The 18254-nt window shown below is 36.8% G+C and overlaps 1 protein-coding gene across 1 annotated transcript; it reads right to left on the minus strand.

Moving 5' to 3' along the window:
* Nucleotides 1-1760: 1760 nt before the first annotated feature.
* LOC131358930 (GTPase IMAP family member 8-like) lies at nt 1761-16928 on the minus strand. Its single transcript, XM_058398367.1, has 7 exons — nt 16881-16928; nt 16065-16110; nt 9605-9691; nt 9181-9254; nt 7943-8740; nt 4662-5291; nt 1761-4433 (listed from the first exon to the last, which is right to left on the minus strand). Exons 5-7 carry the CDS (start codon nt 8211-8213, stop codon nt 2575-2577), a joined length of 2760 nt encoding a protein of 919 aa, XP_058254350.1. The 5' UTR covers nt 8214-8740; nt 9181-9254; nt 9605-9691; nt 16065-16110; nt 16881-16928; the 3' UTR covers nt 1761-2574.
* Nucleotides 16929-18254: the final 1326 nt, after the last annotated feature.

Here is an 18254-nt window from a genome sequence, read left to right on the forward strand (position 1 = left end):
GTGCATTACTGCCACCTACTGGCACGGATTCATGGCCTGTCTCCTAAAACAAGTTACCCAAATGAGAGAGAGAGATAGATAGATAGATAGATAGATAGATAGATAGATAGATAGATAGATAGATACTTTATTCATCCCAATAGGAAATTTACAACTTCCAGTAGTATCCACAAGCATAGGTAAATAAAATAAAATAAAATAAAATGAAATCTGCCAGGCAACGTTTCATTATCAGTTTGAGGCAAAAAAAAAAAAAAACTGTCACAGTTCACCCCAGTGGAGTCTTATGGAAGTATAATAGTGCCAAAATTCTTGAAAGCAAAATAGCATACTGAATCACATGAACTGAATAAAAACTTGTCACAAAAAAGAAGTTTGAATTTTTCTGCTTTGTATTTACAAAAAATACAATCTTCATTATTTTTCAACCTCACAAATTCAGGTGGAAAAAATACAGGTATTAAACTTTAAAGTGTACATCCTGCACCCTGTACAGTTCAGTTGGAGGGGAATCACTCTGCCGATTGGAACACGGCTCTTGTAATTAACCTGCAGCGGAGAAACGGCTCTGAGTGAGAGTGCGCAGGGATTGCGGACTGGGAAGACGATAGACAATGGAAGACAAAGTCTCGGAGATATTCTCTGATGATTCCACCCTCAAAGAAATAGGACAGAAAAGTCACCAAGAGCATGAAGTAGACAAGATACAAGCAGCAAGACAGATGAGAGAATGAGAGAACAATAAGAGAAGAGAAGAGAGGCTGTAAAAAAAGAAGTTTGCATGTTCTCCCCGTGCTTGGTGTGTGTCCTCCGGGTGCTCCGGTTTCAGACATGCTACTAGGCTGATTGGAGTCCCTAAATTGCCCGTAGTGTGTGACTGCGTGAGTGAATGAGTGTGTGTGTGTGTGTGCCCTGCGATGGGTTGGCATTCTGTCCAGGGTGTATCCTACCTTGATGCCCGATGACGCCTGAGGCTCCCCGTGACCCGAGGATAGATCGGATAAGCGGTACAGATAATGAAATGAAAATAATAATAATAATAATAATAATAATTATTATTATTATTATTATTATTATTATTATTATTATTATAAAGAATCTACACGGCACTGCTTCACACACAAGCTGTAAAAGAGATAATATTGCATGTGTAAGAGAGAAAATGTAATGAATTTAATGAACTCCTTTTTACTAGCAAGACTCTGAAATGATGGGAGGAGTCAGAAAAAAGATTGAATAAAAGTTTATAAAGTTGCATGCTGTTTGTGTTCATTTGTGTTTATTATTAAACATCCTATTTAAAATCCTAGAAACGCCCCTGCAATGGACCAAGGGGTAAGTTAAATTAGTTTTATTAATTAACAGGGCAGTATGAGTTATTTTACTGTACTGTTAAATTTTTTTTTTTTCGTTTTTGTGTCTTCGGCACAATGGTAGTCAATAAGCGAAGTTACGTTCTTTTTTTAAGACTAATATTAGATAAACATAACTCATACAGCCCTGTTCATTAATAAATCTAATGTAACTTACCCCTGGCACATCGTCTTCACAGCCCGCAATCCCCGCGCACTTTCGAGCTGAATTTGAAGGCTCGTATTTTTCCACCTGAATTTTAATACCTGAATTTTTTCCACCTGAATTTGTGAGGTTGAAAAATAATGAAGAATTCAAACTTCTTTTCTGTGACAAGTTTTTTTTTTTCAATTCATGTGATTCAATAGGCTATTTTGCTTTCAAGAATTCTGGCACTATTATACTTCCATACTGAAAAATTCTTTATCTGTATTTGTTTGATTACCCTTGGTGGGGCAAAGTGAAAATAAACCCAGTAGGTTGGGGTACTACAGTTAATGGACGGAACTTCCTAATTTGATATCTAGCCTACAACTTGACTTAAAAATAACTAGAATAAAGATTGTTGTGTCTCACAAGTGTCTGGGTATATCCACCTCTATAATATTCATAATAAACTCTTCCCCACTGGTTATATAAGTTACCAAATGCAAAATCTTTTTTAATAATTTTTAGCTTAATGATTGTAATGATAATGCTGAGACATGTCTCAAAATACCTTACATGTGCTGCACAATTCAGATAAAATTTAAAAAGAGTGTATTTTTGTAAATAGCACATTGTCTGCTTCATTCAGTGGAGACAAACAGTGCATGCTTAGAGTTACATTTGTATTTATTTGTCTACTAAGTGTAAATGCATGCAAGTAAACATTAATTAATTGAAAGAGAAACATCTTATTGTAAAGATAGGTCTATGTCTATATCACTACCACCTGTAATAATAATAATAATAATAATAATAATAATAATAGCAACACATGTTAACATTTGGGTAATTTGCAACCCAATAGGTAAGGTAGAGAAACAAACCTTAATTTTAATTACAACATTGGTAAATTTTAACACAATATTTTATACTAAGTCTGTTTTTAATTGTTGGAGAATTACTTCTAAACATTTTGATTTGATGATATGTTTCTGTTCTCCTTTACCAAAATGTATATATGTTGTATGTTGGCTGTCAAAAACCATGTTCATGATTAAATGTGCTTATAAAACATTACTGCATTAAATTCCATATATGGTTAATCAAAGCATCAACCCCTCTGCCTGGTATGGATCTCTGGGCTTGCACTTCATCAGCTGCTGCCTTCCTTGCCTCTTTAAGCTTTTCTTCTAATCTGGCACAAAATTCTTTCTCAGCTTCTGTTCTTGCCTCGAATTCTGTCTTTTCCTGTAGTTTCTGCTTTTCTTCTTCGTGTTTGGCTTTCAAGTAAGCCAGGTTCTTTACTTCAGCTTGTTTACGTTCCCTTTCATGTTTTTCTTTTTCCTCTTCAAAAGCCTTTCTATGTTCCTGTAATGTATCTTGCAGTTCTCTTTTGTACGTTTCTTCTATTTGTCTAATTTTATTTTGTCTCTCAGTTTCCATTTGTGTTTTCATCTGACTTATCTTTTCACTAGCCTCATTTTCTATTTTTTTCTTCTCTTCCTCTTCTTTCAGTTTCCTCTTTTCCTCCTCCTTGGCTCTTTTATCTAGCTCAGCTTGTTTTTCTAGCTTATACCTTTTTTGTTTTGTGTTTTGTTCACTCTCCCATTTTCTTTCTTTAAACTCAATTATTTTCTTCCAATGATTTTCTTGTTTTTTTCTCTCCTCCTCCTCCTGCTTCATCCTCTTCTCCCACTCTTGTTGTTGAGATATCTGAAGATCTTGTAGTTCCTTCTTTTTACTTTCCTTTGCATGTTTTATTTGCTCCTCTAAATCCCTTCTTCTCTTCTCTTCTTCAGCTGCCTTCTTTTTATACTCTTGTTGGAATTTCCTTAATTCTGTTTCTTTGTTCTTTTCCATCTCCTCTTTTTCCCTTTCAAACATCTCTTTTTCCTTTCTCTGTTTCTCCTTCCATTGTTGTTCTCTTTTCTTTCTGTCCTCCTCCTCCTGATTTCTCTGTTTCTGATATTCCTCTTCTTGTCTCTGCCACTGTTTCCAGTTCTCCACTCTCTCTTTGTTGATTTCTTCCATCTGAGCATTCATCCTTTTTTTATATTCTGCTCTTATTGTCTCACAATATTCTTTGTCTGATTGTATTTTTTCTTCAATGTATTGTTGGAGTTTCTGTACCCTTTCTTTATATCTTTCGTCTCTTCTGTTCCTCTCATCCTCATGTCTTTGTTGTTCCTCTTCCATTGCCTTCTGCATTTTTTGCAATTCAGCTTTATGTTTAGATTTCAGTTCTTCATTCTCTCTCTTTATTATGTCCTCTCTTCTTTTAAGTATTTTCTCCTTTTCTTCTTCTAGAGCTTTCTCAACCTGTTGGAACATCTCATTAGTGTAGCAGCTTCCTCCGTTCCTTTCCACCATGATGTCTATCTGATCCAAGAGAGTCATGACTTGGGTACGATCTTTATTATTGCTGTTGTCAAAAGCATGGTATCTGTTGCCATAGCTTTGGATCACTGGTCTTATTTCTAATGCATTTTCAACATAGTTTTCTATTGTTTTCCTCTTTAAATCATCTTTCCTTGTGAAGAGCACAATAGTGTACATTTTAGATTTTTCACCAAAAGCATTTTCAATGATTTTCACTGTTTCTTTCTCTTCATTTGTGAAGCGTTGTCCTATATTCAATACCAACAGGAACACATGAGGACCAGGTGCTGCCATTGAGATACATTTAACAATCTCTTTCTTGGTTTCATCATTACCCTTATAATTTGTGTCAAAGAGTCCTGGAGTGTCGATCACTGTAATCTGTCTCCCACAGAGTTCTGCTGTCTCTTTCTGACACACAGTAGTAACCGATTTATCAGATATGTCATCTATAAATGCTTCTTTTCCCAGAATGGTGTTTCCTGATGCACTCTTTCCAACTCCTGTCTTTCCCAGTAGAACTATTCTCAGGTTACGTGTATCCTTGGGAGCAACTGAAAAAGAAAAATAGAAAAGTAGACACTGTTGAGTAAAAATATGCAAGAGTAGTTATTGTTGCCATGAAAAAGTATAAAAATATATTTAGAACATTTCGAAATTAGTCCTCTGCTTTTAAGAATTCTTTGTTTCTTTTTTTCATTTAGGAAATAAACACACAGAGTAAGTAGATGTGGACAAAATAAACAATATATTTTCCAATATAAAAGCAATTACTAAATTACCTTTTTTTTTCTCATTTTCTTTCGTCATTTTTTTAATGATTTCTTTCAGTTGTTGATTCTCAGACTTGTATTTGATGAATGTTTCCACTTGTGCCTCCAGGTACATGACTGTTGTGTAGCAGCTTTTGTGATTGTGTTTTAAAATCTGCTCAACTTTTATCAGAAGCTCAGATTCTGTTGTTCCACAAGCATTAATGTGTCCTTTACTGCTTTTAATAAGACAATTAGTGGCTTTGTCTAAATCCTGCTCAGTATTCGTGTAAGTGATGTATATGGTGTAGTTGTTCATTCTGGAGCTAAAGATCATCTGAATTGCCTCAATTTCTGCTTTATCTTTACCAGAAGCAATGATGAGGAATGCATGAACTCCAGGATCACAAACAGAAAGACAGAGGAGAGTCTGACACCGCACTTCCTGTTCTGAAAACTGAGTGTTGTAGAGAGCAGGCATCTCCACAAGCTTGACTGGGTGTCCACACATGTCTCCTTTTCTCATCAAACATGCTGAGCTGGACTGTGCTCTCTGTTTTGTCTGTCCCAGTATAAGATCTGATATTGAGGACTTCAGATCTCCATCACATCCACAAAGCACCAAGTTCATTTCTGGCAATGAAGAAGCACCTTCTGATCCTGAAATCATAGAACAATTATAATAGATATGTTAAATTTGATGTCTATATGTGCATTCTTTTTGCAGCACCCATTGTTTTTGTAAAATTCCATTTTATCCATGAGAAATTTCATGATGTGAAAAGGTTCCTATTTTAATCCATAATCAGTCTATTTCAAATACAATACTAATCAAATAGGGATTGCACTGCATATACTAAATATGTAGATTGGTTCCTGTAGGTGTGAATGAGTGTGCAATGTATGGGATTGGTGGCCTGTGTTTCACTCTTTCTCCTTTTGCTTTTGCTGATGTCTGTTACAGTAGCAGCAGGCATGGTGGACCAAACTTCTTCCCCAGCTATAGTCCCTAAGCAATTGTGGGATTTAGAGATCTTTCCATCTCTAAACAATTTTGACTTGATGCCTAGGTTAAAAAAAAATACCCTTCACTGAACAAACAGAGACTGGATCACTTGAAGTAACAACCCAGATACCCCATACTCAGTAGTCCTACCCATAACAAAAGAGAACAAAACATGTAGGCTAGATTAGCGTACTCCCATGTTCCCTCCAATGCTGGACAGGAGCTTTGACACACTCCTATCTATATCAGTGCAGTTGATGTAAAGGACCTAACCTAACACATCTGCTCTGTTGAACAAAGCACAACAGTTATCTCAGTCAGATCCAGACCTTCAGTGAGTGGTCAGCACACTGGTCAATACATTACTAGTGACAAATTATGCTCCACTGAAGGCTTTCATCACAAACTATACGCAGGGTGTCTACACAGGTTGAGAGGCATCATTAAGGACATCTCTCAACCCAAACATGGACTACAGAAGCAATTTGTTGTTATGCTGACGGGCTGAAGAACAACTTCTTCCTTTGGGCATCTAAGGCACAATGGCAATAATACAGGCACTACAAAGTATAAGACAACGCAGTGCAAAAAATGACACAAAAACAGATATGAAAGAAATATTGCACTTATGGCTGAATATTTCACCTACTAGGGTGAAATTACTGCACACTCATGTGAATAGAGCTTTGAGGAGCAAGGAATTGGCATGCCGGTTGCTTCCAGTACTCAATATGAAGGTGCTGGATGTGTATATCTCTGTGGATGATCAGAGGTCTGTCATCTATGGTGATCTGTGAGAGGCACTGTTGGAGAAATTCGATATGTGTGCAGAGACTTCAGAGACACAGAGTCAGCACTTCATGTAACCTTCTACAACCATAGGGGAAGCATCTACCAAAACCTACCACCATGTGAAAAGCATCTATTGTCACTGGGTTAAACTAAGTAGAAGTTAGGAAAGATCATCATGCTAGAGCAGATGCATTATGTGCTGCCTTATAACATCCAGACCTATCAGCTTCCAGACTCGCATTACAATACCGAAATGCATGTCAAGAGGACTGCCATATCAACAGCCATAAGCTGTCTGAGGTACCAAGAAAATAACATTTCTACTCTCAAAGCCAAAGGACTTGTTTGTTTCTACTGCCAGTGGCAAGTCCTAAAGCCTCTATGTCGAGTTTGTATTTTGTCTCAAAGAAGGGTGACAAGGATTTGAAAGAATATTCAGCTCATTATTCTGATGTGACAGTTAAAGGTATTAATAGACACTGGAAGCTCAATGTTTCTCTTTAAGCTCTGTCATGTCCTTGAAACACAGGTTAACTATGCAACCACCATTGTTTTCAATGTTTTCACTAACAGCAATTTGCAAGCCCTTAAATCTAAGGTTTTCCTGTGTGATTTCCCTGGTGGGGCAGGTCTGTTTACAACAGGGGCAGGTCTGTTTACAACCGGCTACAAAAATCTGGCAAGCACTTCTAACACAACTCCCACGGTTGCCCTGAAGAGAAGGCGCTACTTCAGCACCAGGGACAACGTCAGTCTTGCACCTGCTGGGTGGGATTTGGGAACTGCCAGCAGCAGCCAATCAGCAACACCTCTGTCTTCACTCGCCCTCACTAAGAAGAGGAGAGAAGCATCCAGAGACCATCCATGTGTGGGGTTGCTTTTCATCTAATGGAGTGGGCTATCTTACAATTCTGCCCAAAATCACTGCCATCAATAAAGAATGGTATCAAAATCTTCTGCAACAGAAATGTCTATCAATGACCCAGAGTAATTTGGTAATTAACTGTGCATTTTCCAGTATGATGGAGCACCATGTCACAAAGCAAGAGTGATTAATAAAGCAATTCAAAAATCTTTACATTGAAATTTTGTGGACAAGCAAAAGCCCACAAATTTTAATAAATTCTGAGCACTAATAAGGCAAGAATGGATCACCATCAGTCAGGATTTGGCCAAGAAGCTGATATCCTGCATGCCAGAGTGAATTGCAGTGGTTATAAAAAAGAAGGGTCAACCCTATAAACTATAAATAAATAAATGCATATATTGAATTTTTTCACCAATAAAAGCATTTAAGGCTTATGAAATGCGTATCATTGTTTTTCAGTATTCCGTAGAAACGTGAAAAAATAATCTACAAATACTTAGGCAGCAAACTTTACAAAACACAAAATTTATGTCCCTGCCAATACTTTTGGCCAAAGCTGTACATACATACAAAATATTACAAACAATATAATATAAAATAAGTACAATGTCATATATAATATACAAATTTTATTTAATCACTTACCATTTTTCTGTCTTAAACTGTCTTGAACTTCTTCTGTAAAATGTGACTCTGTGTTCATCTCAGCAGTATAGGAATGCTGTTTGTTCTCAGAGGTTATAAAGTCTATCTTCTCCAGCAGTGTTCTCATCTCGGATTGGTTGTTCATGCTTACACTACATGTGCAGTATCTCTCTCTGCACATTTTCATTAATTTCTCTAGAACAGTGTTTTTCTTCAGGTCATCTATGATGGTGTCACACTCCTCCTCTCTCTCATAAGTTAACATAATCATCACAAAGGAAAGAACACCCTCTCCAAATGTTTTTTCAGCCAGTTGAGTCCGAGCTTATCACCATCTGTAAATTGTCCCAGCTTCAGAATGAAGATGAAGGCCTGGATGTTGTTTTTATTGACTAACTGACCAGTAATTTGGTCCACAGTGTCTTGGTGACCCTCATGCAAATCAAGTATGTTGACTACTGACAAAATGCGTCCTGACACTTCTCTTTTTCTGGGGATATGGGCTTGGTTCTCTCCAAGTAGTATATTTTCCTTTCCAAACTGAACTGCAGAGGAGCTTCCAAACAGCACAACAGTCAAATTAGAGGAATTTCTTGTAGAATCAGTAATAGATAAATCGGATGACTGTCTGTTAATTTCTTCATTAACAGTATGTTGTGATAGTTCAAGTTTTTGTGATCTTTTAGGGGAACTCATTTTTAAACTTTCATAAGGTGGGCTGGGTTCAGGAGTTGCTATTTTAGCATTATCATCAAGTTTGGTCTCTGTCATGTATATTTTCTTTGTGTCTTCATTACCCTTGAACAAAAAACAGTGTTTGTATTTTTATTTATTTTCAAATGTGGTTGTATGCACAATATATTTATAATTTCTGTGGAAATTACACAGAATGAAAGATTATCTTGACATTAATATCAACCATTATATATGTGAAATAAAAAGGTCAATAAAAATATTAATTAATCACTAAATACTATGTACATTTTTAGAACTACTAACATCAGTATAAATTATATGAAATATTAATATTTGAAATGGCCAGAAAGAAGATGGCAGAAAAAAATACTTCTTGGAAATACTTATTGGGTGTTTTCTATATAATACTAATTTGTGAAAATCTATATTTCTTTGTCGGAACATATTCTCTTTTATTTTGACCAAGATACTGTGTTTTTATATTGTGTTCTTTTTATTTGTGCTAATAATACAGAGATAATTATTTAGCCATCAGTACCCACCTCATATTTTCCTGATCTGATGTTGTGTCCCTCACTTCTAGTGGTTTGATCTGGGTTTTCATGTTTACGGCAATCTTTTCGGAACACAAGACACATTTAAAAGTGAAAGCTTATTTAATAAATATGGGTGTTTATTCAAAATCTCCAACAGATTTTATTTGATCATAGCTTCTTCCACATTCTTTTAGCCACTGTTTTGGTTTCTTTACAAAAAGGAATTTTCAAATATGGAAGCTATTTATGTGTTTGAAGTCTTGATAATATTTCTGGACTGAAACTGTCATGGGTTGGCATTAATTTTTTATTTAAATTATAAATTCACTATAATTCTATTATTACTAATACTATTGCCTCAAAACCACAACATTACAATAAAATTTTATTATAAAATTTTATATTTGAATTGAATTTGTTTATTTATTACCTCCTGCAAAGGTGTCTTGCTTAGAATCTTCGTCCATTTCAGAGTTCTTAGTTGCTTGGTTCTCCATTTCAGTACCTAGGATTAAATCTGTAAAGACTTCCACTTTACGATAAAGCAAATTTCTAAAATAGAAAGGCATATTACCAAATATAAGAATATTTCCCCTAAATTTCCCCTTATAAGATTTCTTTCTTCCATTGTGTGGTGATGCAAGTTCTGGGAAGGTCTATCCCATTGAGTCTTCTATTAATTGTAACTTCCTGTATGTAATATGTAGGTTAGAATGTGAGTGTGGACATTTTTATATTGGTCAAACTAAAAGGAAATTAGTGTTTGAACATAAATATGCTATTCGCACAAGGAATGTGTTGTACCCCATGGCTAGAAGCAGGTCATGCTTGTGAGAGTTCACTTATAAGTAATTGGTATTGAATCCATCCCATGTTCAGTAAGAAGGGGAAATATATTAAAATGGCTCCTACAAAAAGAAACTTTTTGGATTTACACACTTAAGAGTACTAAGCCCCCCGGAGTTAATGAAGAAATTGATTTTTTACTGTCTTTGTAATTTAAAAAAAAAAAATTTATTTACACTATCATGGTTTGTGTAGGTTTATTAGACTAGTGGGGATATTATATATGTACAATTTTCCTTTTCAGTCCGCTTTGTTTTGTTCAAGGAATAGAGCTTGAGCCACTCACACTGATTATCCAGCTGTCTGTGTTTACTATTTCACAGACTTATAAGCCGAAACGCATAAATCTACCTTTTAATATTTTTATATTATGTTTTTCAGTACTTTATAAGGTGCGTGCACTGCTAATATCCAGAGTCTCTGCCTTCAGAGCTGGGGACAAGGACGCCCTAAGAACAGCACGGGCCAAACTGTCTCGGGCCATCAGAGAGGCAAAGCGTGCACACTCCCGGAGAATCCACGGGCACTTCCAGAACAGCGGTTTCTCAACAGAGAACTGAACTGAGCTGGATACGGACAAACACACACAACCGAGATCTGATCTCAATGGAGAACTGAACTGTGCTGGACACGGACACACACACAACTGAGAACTGCTCTCAACAGAGAACTGTACTGTGCTGGACACGGACACACACACACACACACACAAATGTCCTGTTTACATGCATATGTCACAGATCCTGATCTTGTTTTACATGTAACTTTAATATTTGCACACACTGTCAACACTATTCTTTTGCACAGTGTCTTGTCATCCTGTGCACTTCTGTTGTATGTCTAGTTTCTAAAGAATTGCACCTTAAGTATAGTTTAGCTTTATCTCTATGTTAGCTCTATGTTTGTCTGCGTCACCTGTACTTTGTTTTTATTGTGTGTAGCACCTCTGGTCTAGGAGCAACGTTGTTTCATTTCACTGCATACTGCATAAGCTCTCATTCTGGTCAATGGAAGTTCAACATGGCACCTCATGGCAAAGAACTCTCTGAGGATCTGAAAAAAAGAATTGCTGCTCTACATAAAGATGGCTTAGGCTATAAGAAGATTGCCAAGACCCTGAAACTGAGCTGCAGCATGGTGGGCAAGACCATACAGTGGTTTTACAGGACAGGTTCCACTCAGAACAGGCCTTGCCATGGTCCACCAAAGAAGTTGAGTGCATGTGCTCAGCGTCATATGTCAAATAGACATATGAGTGCTGCCAGCACTGCTGCAGAGGTTCATTGAGGGATCCATGAATGCCAACATGTACTGTGACATACTGAAGCAGAGCAGGATCCCCCCCTTCGGAGACTGGGCCGCAGGGCAGTATTCCAACATGATATCGACCCCAAATACACCTCCAAGATAACCACTGCCTTGCTAAAGAAGCTGAGGGTAAAGGTGATGGACTGGCCAAGCATGTCTCCATTGAGCATCTATTGAGCATCTGTGGAGGCATCCTCAAATGGAAGGTGGGGGAGTGCAAAGTCTCTTACATCCACCAGCTCATGCAATTAGCATGTCTGTCCCTGTCTGTCACTGCAATCATCTCTAATATTTTGTTTATTCTTAAGTGTAAGAACCCAGTTCGTACGGGAAACCTTCATTCTTTTAATGTCTTTATCTCTAGTTTTTTTTATACATTTTCGTTTTTGTGCTCCTGACAGGTGTTTCTTTCCATCCATTGTGTTATTTTTTGTGCAGTTAACATCATGCATGCTGTATTTTCTATCATTTTAATTTTTTATTTTATTTTACTACAATATTATTAGTTAACGTTCCTGTATATAAAAAATTAATTGTTAAAAAAAAATCAATCAAAGTCGTGATTTGGGGACCCCTAGCATCCTGGGCCCATATGCCCAACATACTCTGCATCCCCCATAACAGAGCCCCTGCCTCTTTGTCTCAGAGCATGTTTGGTGACACAGTCAATACTGTCCTTGACAGGTTCCAGGAGGGTAACTGCCATTTGGCAGAGTTTAGAGAGCTAATTCCTCACCAAATCCAAGAACCACCAGTTCTTAGATTTCGTGAGGGATTAGCTCTCTAAATGCTCTAAAGGCTAGTGTGGCAGCCTAAGCCTACATCTCCCCTTGTAAAGACAGGGCAGCCAGCCAGGCAGGCAGCCACTTCGGTTGTTTCCTGCCAGTTTGCTAATTCAGGGTGCTTGCCTAGAAATCGGCTCCTTTCTTGAGCCACTTGGCAGTGTGGTGACAGTTTGATTCCCATCCCCCTGGTTTCAAAGATGACTTGGTGTGCATGGAACAAGCTTCATTCCTTCTTCAGGAACTTTTCTCCCTCCTGGCGAAATGGGACATAGCTTCAACATGTTAACGCCTCAAAGTTTCTCAAATGAGGTCTGCTGACTGGTTTGTTACAATAGCTTTAAAGGATGTTTATTTGTAAGGTGTCCACACCATACTTACCTATAAATACTTTGGCAGTAGTTTGCCTTTGTTTAGTTTAGTAATCTAGCATTGGTACAGCATTGGGGTGGTACGTGAACTTCTCACAAGCAGGTGTTTTACATAAGTAATGCACATTGTTACTTGGCACATTTTCACAGTTGCATGTACACACATAATCAAGGGTGTAACTTTGGTTTGAGAAGTGGGGAACACACAAAATGGGGGAAAATGTTTTTGATTTGAATCCCATTTCCTGCATTTACACACATTTATGGTGATACAAAATCCAGGAAATAATTAAGTTGATTATAATGATAAATTCCACCAAAAAGAAAAGTAAGCTACTAAACCGTGTATAGAAAAAAGATGTCTTACTTTCTTTATTGTTTAATAGGGGCCAATCACCAAGACTTGAGAAAATAATTTTATAAAGTCAAAAATGTTCACAATTAATGTTTTGGGTGTGAATAAAATTTAAATAATTTGAGACTGTTAAACAAACTTTTATTTCAAACTAACCGCTGTACCTGAAAATGTAAAATAAATCACTTGTGGCACAGGATGTTTGTCAGAGACACATCCACCAATCCTCAGGGGTTTAGAATAGAAAAAGCAAAAAGCTTTTATGACCTGTGTGTGTTAAAAATTAGTGAATTAACAGCAAAATTAATATGTAATTATATGAAAATGTTGATCATTACTTTAATAATTGTCTCTCATGCATAAACAACCACCTTTCGTTAATGAACAAATTTAAATATTTACATCCCTGGTGCTAATTTTCTGTGCAGCGCAAATACCTAAATTAGATCATTTTATGCATCCAACACTGAATTACACCAGGGTAGGATGTAACCATCTGTAATCGTTACTTCTGTAATACAAAAGGATGGGAAAATTTATAAAACAATAGATACACTACTTATTTGACACACAGGATGCAAGATTGTCACACAATCTCACAAACATAAAAAAATATATAAAGAATATTTTTCATTGTCCTCCATCTATCCATTCAATCACATCTTTCCATGTATCCTAACTGTCCACCTCATCTGTCCTCTGATATGAAAACGACTGAGTTATGATCATAGTCTAGCATTAAACTAGCATCCAGAGTCTGCTCGTCATACAATGCTGACAGAAAATGTGTGGTTTAAAATGAACTTGTTTTTATGCTACATAGAATGTTCATGAAAATATGATTATCCTGACCTTAGTTAATTTACTGAATGAACCAACTCATATCTTTCTTTCTTTCCATCCTGCTTCTGGCATTTCATCGGGGGGGTTAAAAAAACGGGATTTACCCAGTGGAAATTACGCCCCTGCACATTATCAAGACTCATGTGTAGAATAGACTCTGAGTAAAAAGGACCTTTATTACAGCCACTCACCCAAGGCGCAGTTGGTAAGTGTCACCTCCCAGCCTGAGAGGATCCAGGTCTCAATGGTTCGTCCCATTATTATGTCTGCACTCTATGGCTTTCCGCACTGTGTCTAACATCACTCTTAACCACGTGTTTAAAATAATGATGTGTTCTCATATTACAGCTAGATGCTTGGCAACAGACAGAAATCGAACAGCACATGCCTTATGGCATATGAAAACTAGGGTGTAGCAACACGTAACAAATACAGCTCAGTAGCATCAGGCAGCAAAACAGTGAACATCATGTAAGTATTAAAAAAAATCAGACTCTAAATTAGTTATCAGCAAAATCTTTAACAAATAGAGACACATTTGTGACTACAAATCTATTTTATATGAATGTATCACAATGTGAACATGAAAATATTTTTGGTACAGGTGGTTCATTGACATCATTTTTTAATCGATTGTGTTTAGGTTCATTTAAATTTTTTTGGGTTTTTAGCATTTCACTAACTGTACTCACACAACTACCAAAAAACATGAAATTCAATTAAAATTCAGCCTAAAAATAAATGCAAATCTACCCATAAAGTTCACAAATGTGCATTACTACTAATGTTTTTCAACTTGTGTCTGTGAAAATTCAGAGTTAAATTAAAGTGCGGTGGTTTGTACAAATAAATTGCATATTTGTGAATACAAATGTCCTTTTTTGTATTAATGTATCATAACTTGTGATTGCAACAAGTTTGATGTGCATTTGTCCAACCTATTTGGTTCATTTGGCTTTTGCTGAAACATACACAAGTGTGCCTAAGAAAAGCAACTACCATTAGATGGCAGTCTCAGTTTCACAGAGTTGGTGGCACCTCTCTACTTGTGCTTAATTTAAGAACAAGTGCTAATGGATATTTCTGGCATCCTACTAGAGAACCTCAAACATCTAGCAAAATGGATAATATTAATTTAAACCAACAAGTTGGATGGATAAGTACAACCAATTTAAACTATGCAATGGGAAGGAGTCTTCAAGCTGGCTTATTTATCTAGTTAAATGGACAAAAACAATTACCATTGTGGCCTGAGACTTATCACACTGGTCAGGTATGATTGTATAAATTATATTTTTTTCTTTAACAGCTATAGTTTCTCAGTGGCATTGCTTAAGTCACCTGAAGCAGTTTCTAGAATCACAGATAGATGTAATGTCACATGCTTTGTGTTGAAGTAATGTAGCCATTTAGAAGCATTTAGAAGCTGTTCTCACCTCGCATAGTGCCCTGTATCAGCAAGCTGGCAGGGGCTAATCCAGGAGGTGGCAACACATAAGGAGCAGGAGCATGGGTGGTCATGGCTGAACCCTGAAGCACCAGAGGTGGTGGGGTAGGTAGCAGTGGAAATGGACCTAAAAGGGGCATCCCTGAGAACCCTAGCCCTCAGGCATTAGGATTCCTTCCTGGCCCACATGGTGGAGATGATTGTCTCTTGCCGGGGGAACCTACCCTTAAGCGCTGGCCAGCCACCCAGATTTTACATGGGATGGCTCAGGCTGCAGTGCTAGCCTTCTTTTCCTGCCTCAGCAGGCCAGGCTGGGGCTGGTGGGTACTGGCCTAGCCCTAGCTCCTCACTCGGTCAAAGGAAGAACAGGCCCTTAGGAGACACCAGGATGTCTAAAAGAAAGATTTATCCCTTTCTACTATCTCTGACAGATGGATGAGCCACTTTCTGCAGATGAGCTCCTTTAGCAGGTGAGCTCGGTGTGACTGCGAAACTGCCATTGTGTGCAGCAACAGCTTAACCTGCAGGATTGTAGGCCTTCCCTATGTTCCCTATATGTGGAAAGTGGGAATGCAGACTTTCTCAATGCAGCCAGTGAAGGGGAGAGATAGCCTGCAAATGTATCTTCAACCCTAGGCATCGCCGCATAACATTGTTCATCAAAGTCCACCATGGCAAAATCCACATGACACCTCAGTGTGGAGGTATGGATTTATCTTTAACATCCTGATATTTAACTAGACCAGTTTTTAAACCTTGGATTGGTTTTCCATGACAACCACAAACAGGAGACAGGACACAACCAACACCTACCTTAAACAATATTCAACACTTGAATGCAATGTTGTACTTTTTTAATGCTGCATATTTGTTGAAATAAACATTTCAGTGTCCAATTTCTGAAATAAAAAAATAGTAAAAAGAAGTTAAAATCATACCTGAGTACTGAAGTCTTTCCGGGTGTCGACTCACTGTCTGTTCTCACTGTAATGATGAAACATGAAATTTATTGGGCGGGTGTCAATGTTTCCCTGAAATCACATGAGAGCTGAAAAATGTTGTATGGCAAGTGGAGCTCAATGTAAAAATACAATACAATACAACCTTGACATATACCACATATCATATTTCAAGTTCAAGTTCTTTCTTTTGTCACATACAGAAAGTTATACAGTCTATAATTCTTACATTGAAATTTATAACTGCAAGTTCCAGAACACTTTAAACATTACAATGAGAAGATTAAAGATCAAGACACACGGTACATTGTCTTACTTGACACATAAGACAGATCCAAAATTGTACAACAGTGCAGGACCAATAAAGTATTCAAGCTTAGTTATTTATCTAGTTAAAAGGGAAAAAAACAACTACAATTAAATATATAGTTTAAAAAAAACCCTCCTATTAAATAATAGACATTACCTTAAACAATATTCACTTAACATCAGCTATGTAATGCAGATGCCATTGCAATCACACAGAGACCCAAATCACATAAATTAACAAACAAGCAATTCCATGAAGACTAATATAGAAATTGCTCTGGGTGGATTGTCCCTTTAAAATAAAGTGAGTAATAAGTAAGTAAGTAAATAAAAAAGACAAAATATAATACTAATACAATAATAACAAAACATAATGGCACCAGAAAAAAAAAAAGTACTTTTTTTAATGCTGCATATTTGTTGAAATAAACATTTCAGAGTCCAATTTCTGAAATAAAAAAGAGTAAAAAGAAGTTAAAATCATACCTGAGCACTGAAGTCTTTTAAGGTGTCAACTCACTGTGCAAACTGTTCTGACTGTAATGATGAAGCATGAAATTTATTGGGCAGGTGACAATGGTTCCCTGAAATCATGTGACAGCTGAAAAAAGTTGTATGGCAAGTGGAGCTCAATATGAAAATACAATACCATAGAACCCTGACATATACCATATATCATATTTCAAGTTCAAGTTCTTTCTTTTGTCACATACAGACAGTTATGCATTCTATAATTATTACATTGAAATTTATAACTGCAAGTTCCAGAACACTTCACAGGGTCTTCATAGGTGCAGCTAGGTGTATGTGTTTTGTGGGATGTTGATACTGAACATATGCTGAGTCATGTTATGATAGGAGTCTATCATATAGGATAAGCAATATTTTAAAAAGGCTAAAAATGTATAGCCAAAGGTTTGTGCACACCTGACCATCACACCCATATGTGTTTATTGGATATTCTATTGCAGATTTAATCCCCCTTTGTGGGTGGGTTGGATTGGAAAATTGCGGAAAATTAAACTAATAAATGTTCTGTTTTGCAGTGTGCTGTGACAGCAGAAGAACAGAAGACATTAAACACATAGGACATTGTCTTACGTGACACTTCCGTGAGCAAAATTGTGCAGGACCATACAGTGGAGGAAGAATTATGAACATTTTTGTACAGAAAGTAAATTGCAATATATAAGTGCACCTGATATGTGCCATATGTATAATTTACATGAATGCCCTGATTTAGTGTGTGTGTGTGTGTGTGTGTTGTCAGTATTAATAGCATTAATGATAATACAGTCAAGGGTGCCACAGGACATAGAGAGACAAGTGTTTTTTTTGGGTTCACTTGGAGAAGAAGTCTGAATCGCTCTGCTGCCACTACCACTGAGCTGATTCCAGGAAAGAGAGTGCCAAAAATCCTGGAGACATAGTAATTGAATAGCTTATTGATTGAATAACTTTTCAAGGTTTACTGAGACCAACAGGAAGTATTTATAGACAAATAAACAATATGATACCACACAGTTAGCCTGGGGCAGAGCATGCCATAGATACATACAGAATATATCAACAAGTAACAATAATTCAAAATGATTTTAAATAAATAATTTAAAATACACTACTCACAAAAAGTTAAGGATATTTGGCTTTTGGGTGAAATTTATGGAACATGTAAAAAGTTCATGCTACAGTGATATTATATCATGAAAGTAAAAAGTACATTTAAGTAGAAGCATGCAATGGTGATTTCCTCATCTCAAACAATTTATTGAAACAAAGCCAACAACAGTGGTGGGTATACCACAACAAAAAATGTCAATGTCTCAATAATTTGTCATGTGCCCTTGACCATCAATTACA

Source organism: Hemibagrus wyckioides, linkage group LG09 (assembly GCF_019097595.1).
Source record: "Hemibagrus wyckioides isolate EC202008001 linkage group LG09, SWU_Hwy_1.0, whole genome shotgun sequence".
Lineage (NCBI taxonomy): Eukaryota > Metazoa > Chordata > Actinopteri > Siluriformes > Bagridae > Hemibagrus > Hemibagrus wyckioides.

Bases quoted from the DNA above. Each gene is read 5' to 3' on its own strand.
- LOC131358930 (XM_058398367.1), bottom strand. From the start codon at position 8,213: ATGATTATGTTAACTTATGAGAGAGAGGAGGAGTGTGACACCATCATA. The intron at 5,292-7,942 runs GTAAGTGATTAA...CTATGATTTCAG, and splicing joins CAGTTTAAGACAGAAAAATG to GATCAGAAGGTGCTTCTTCA. The intron at 4,434-4,661 runs GTAATTTAGTAA...TTTCTTTTTCAG, and splicing joins AGAAAATGAGAAAAAAAAAG to TTGCTCCCAAGGATACACGT.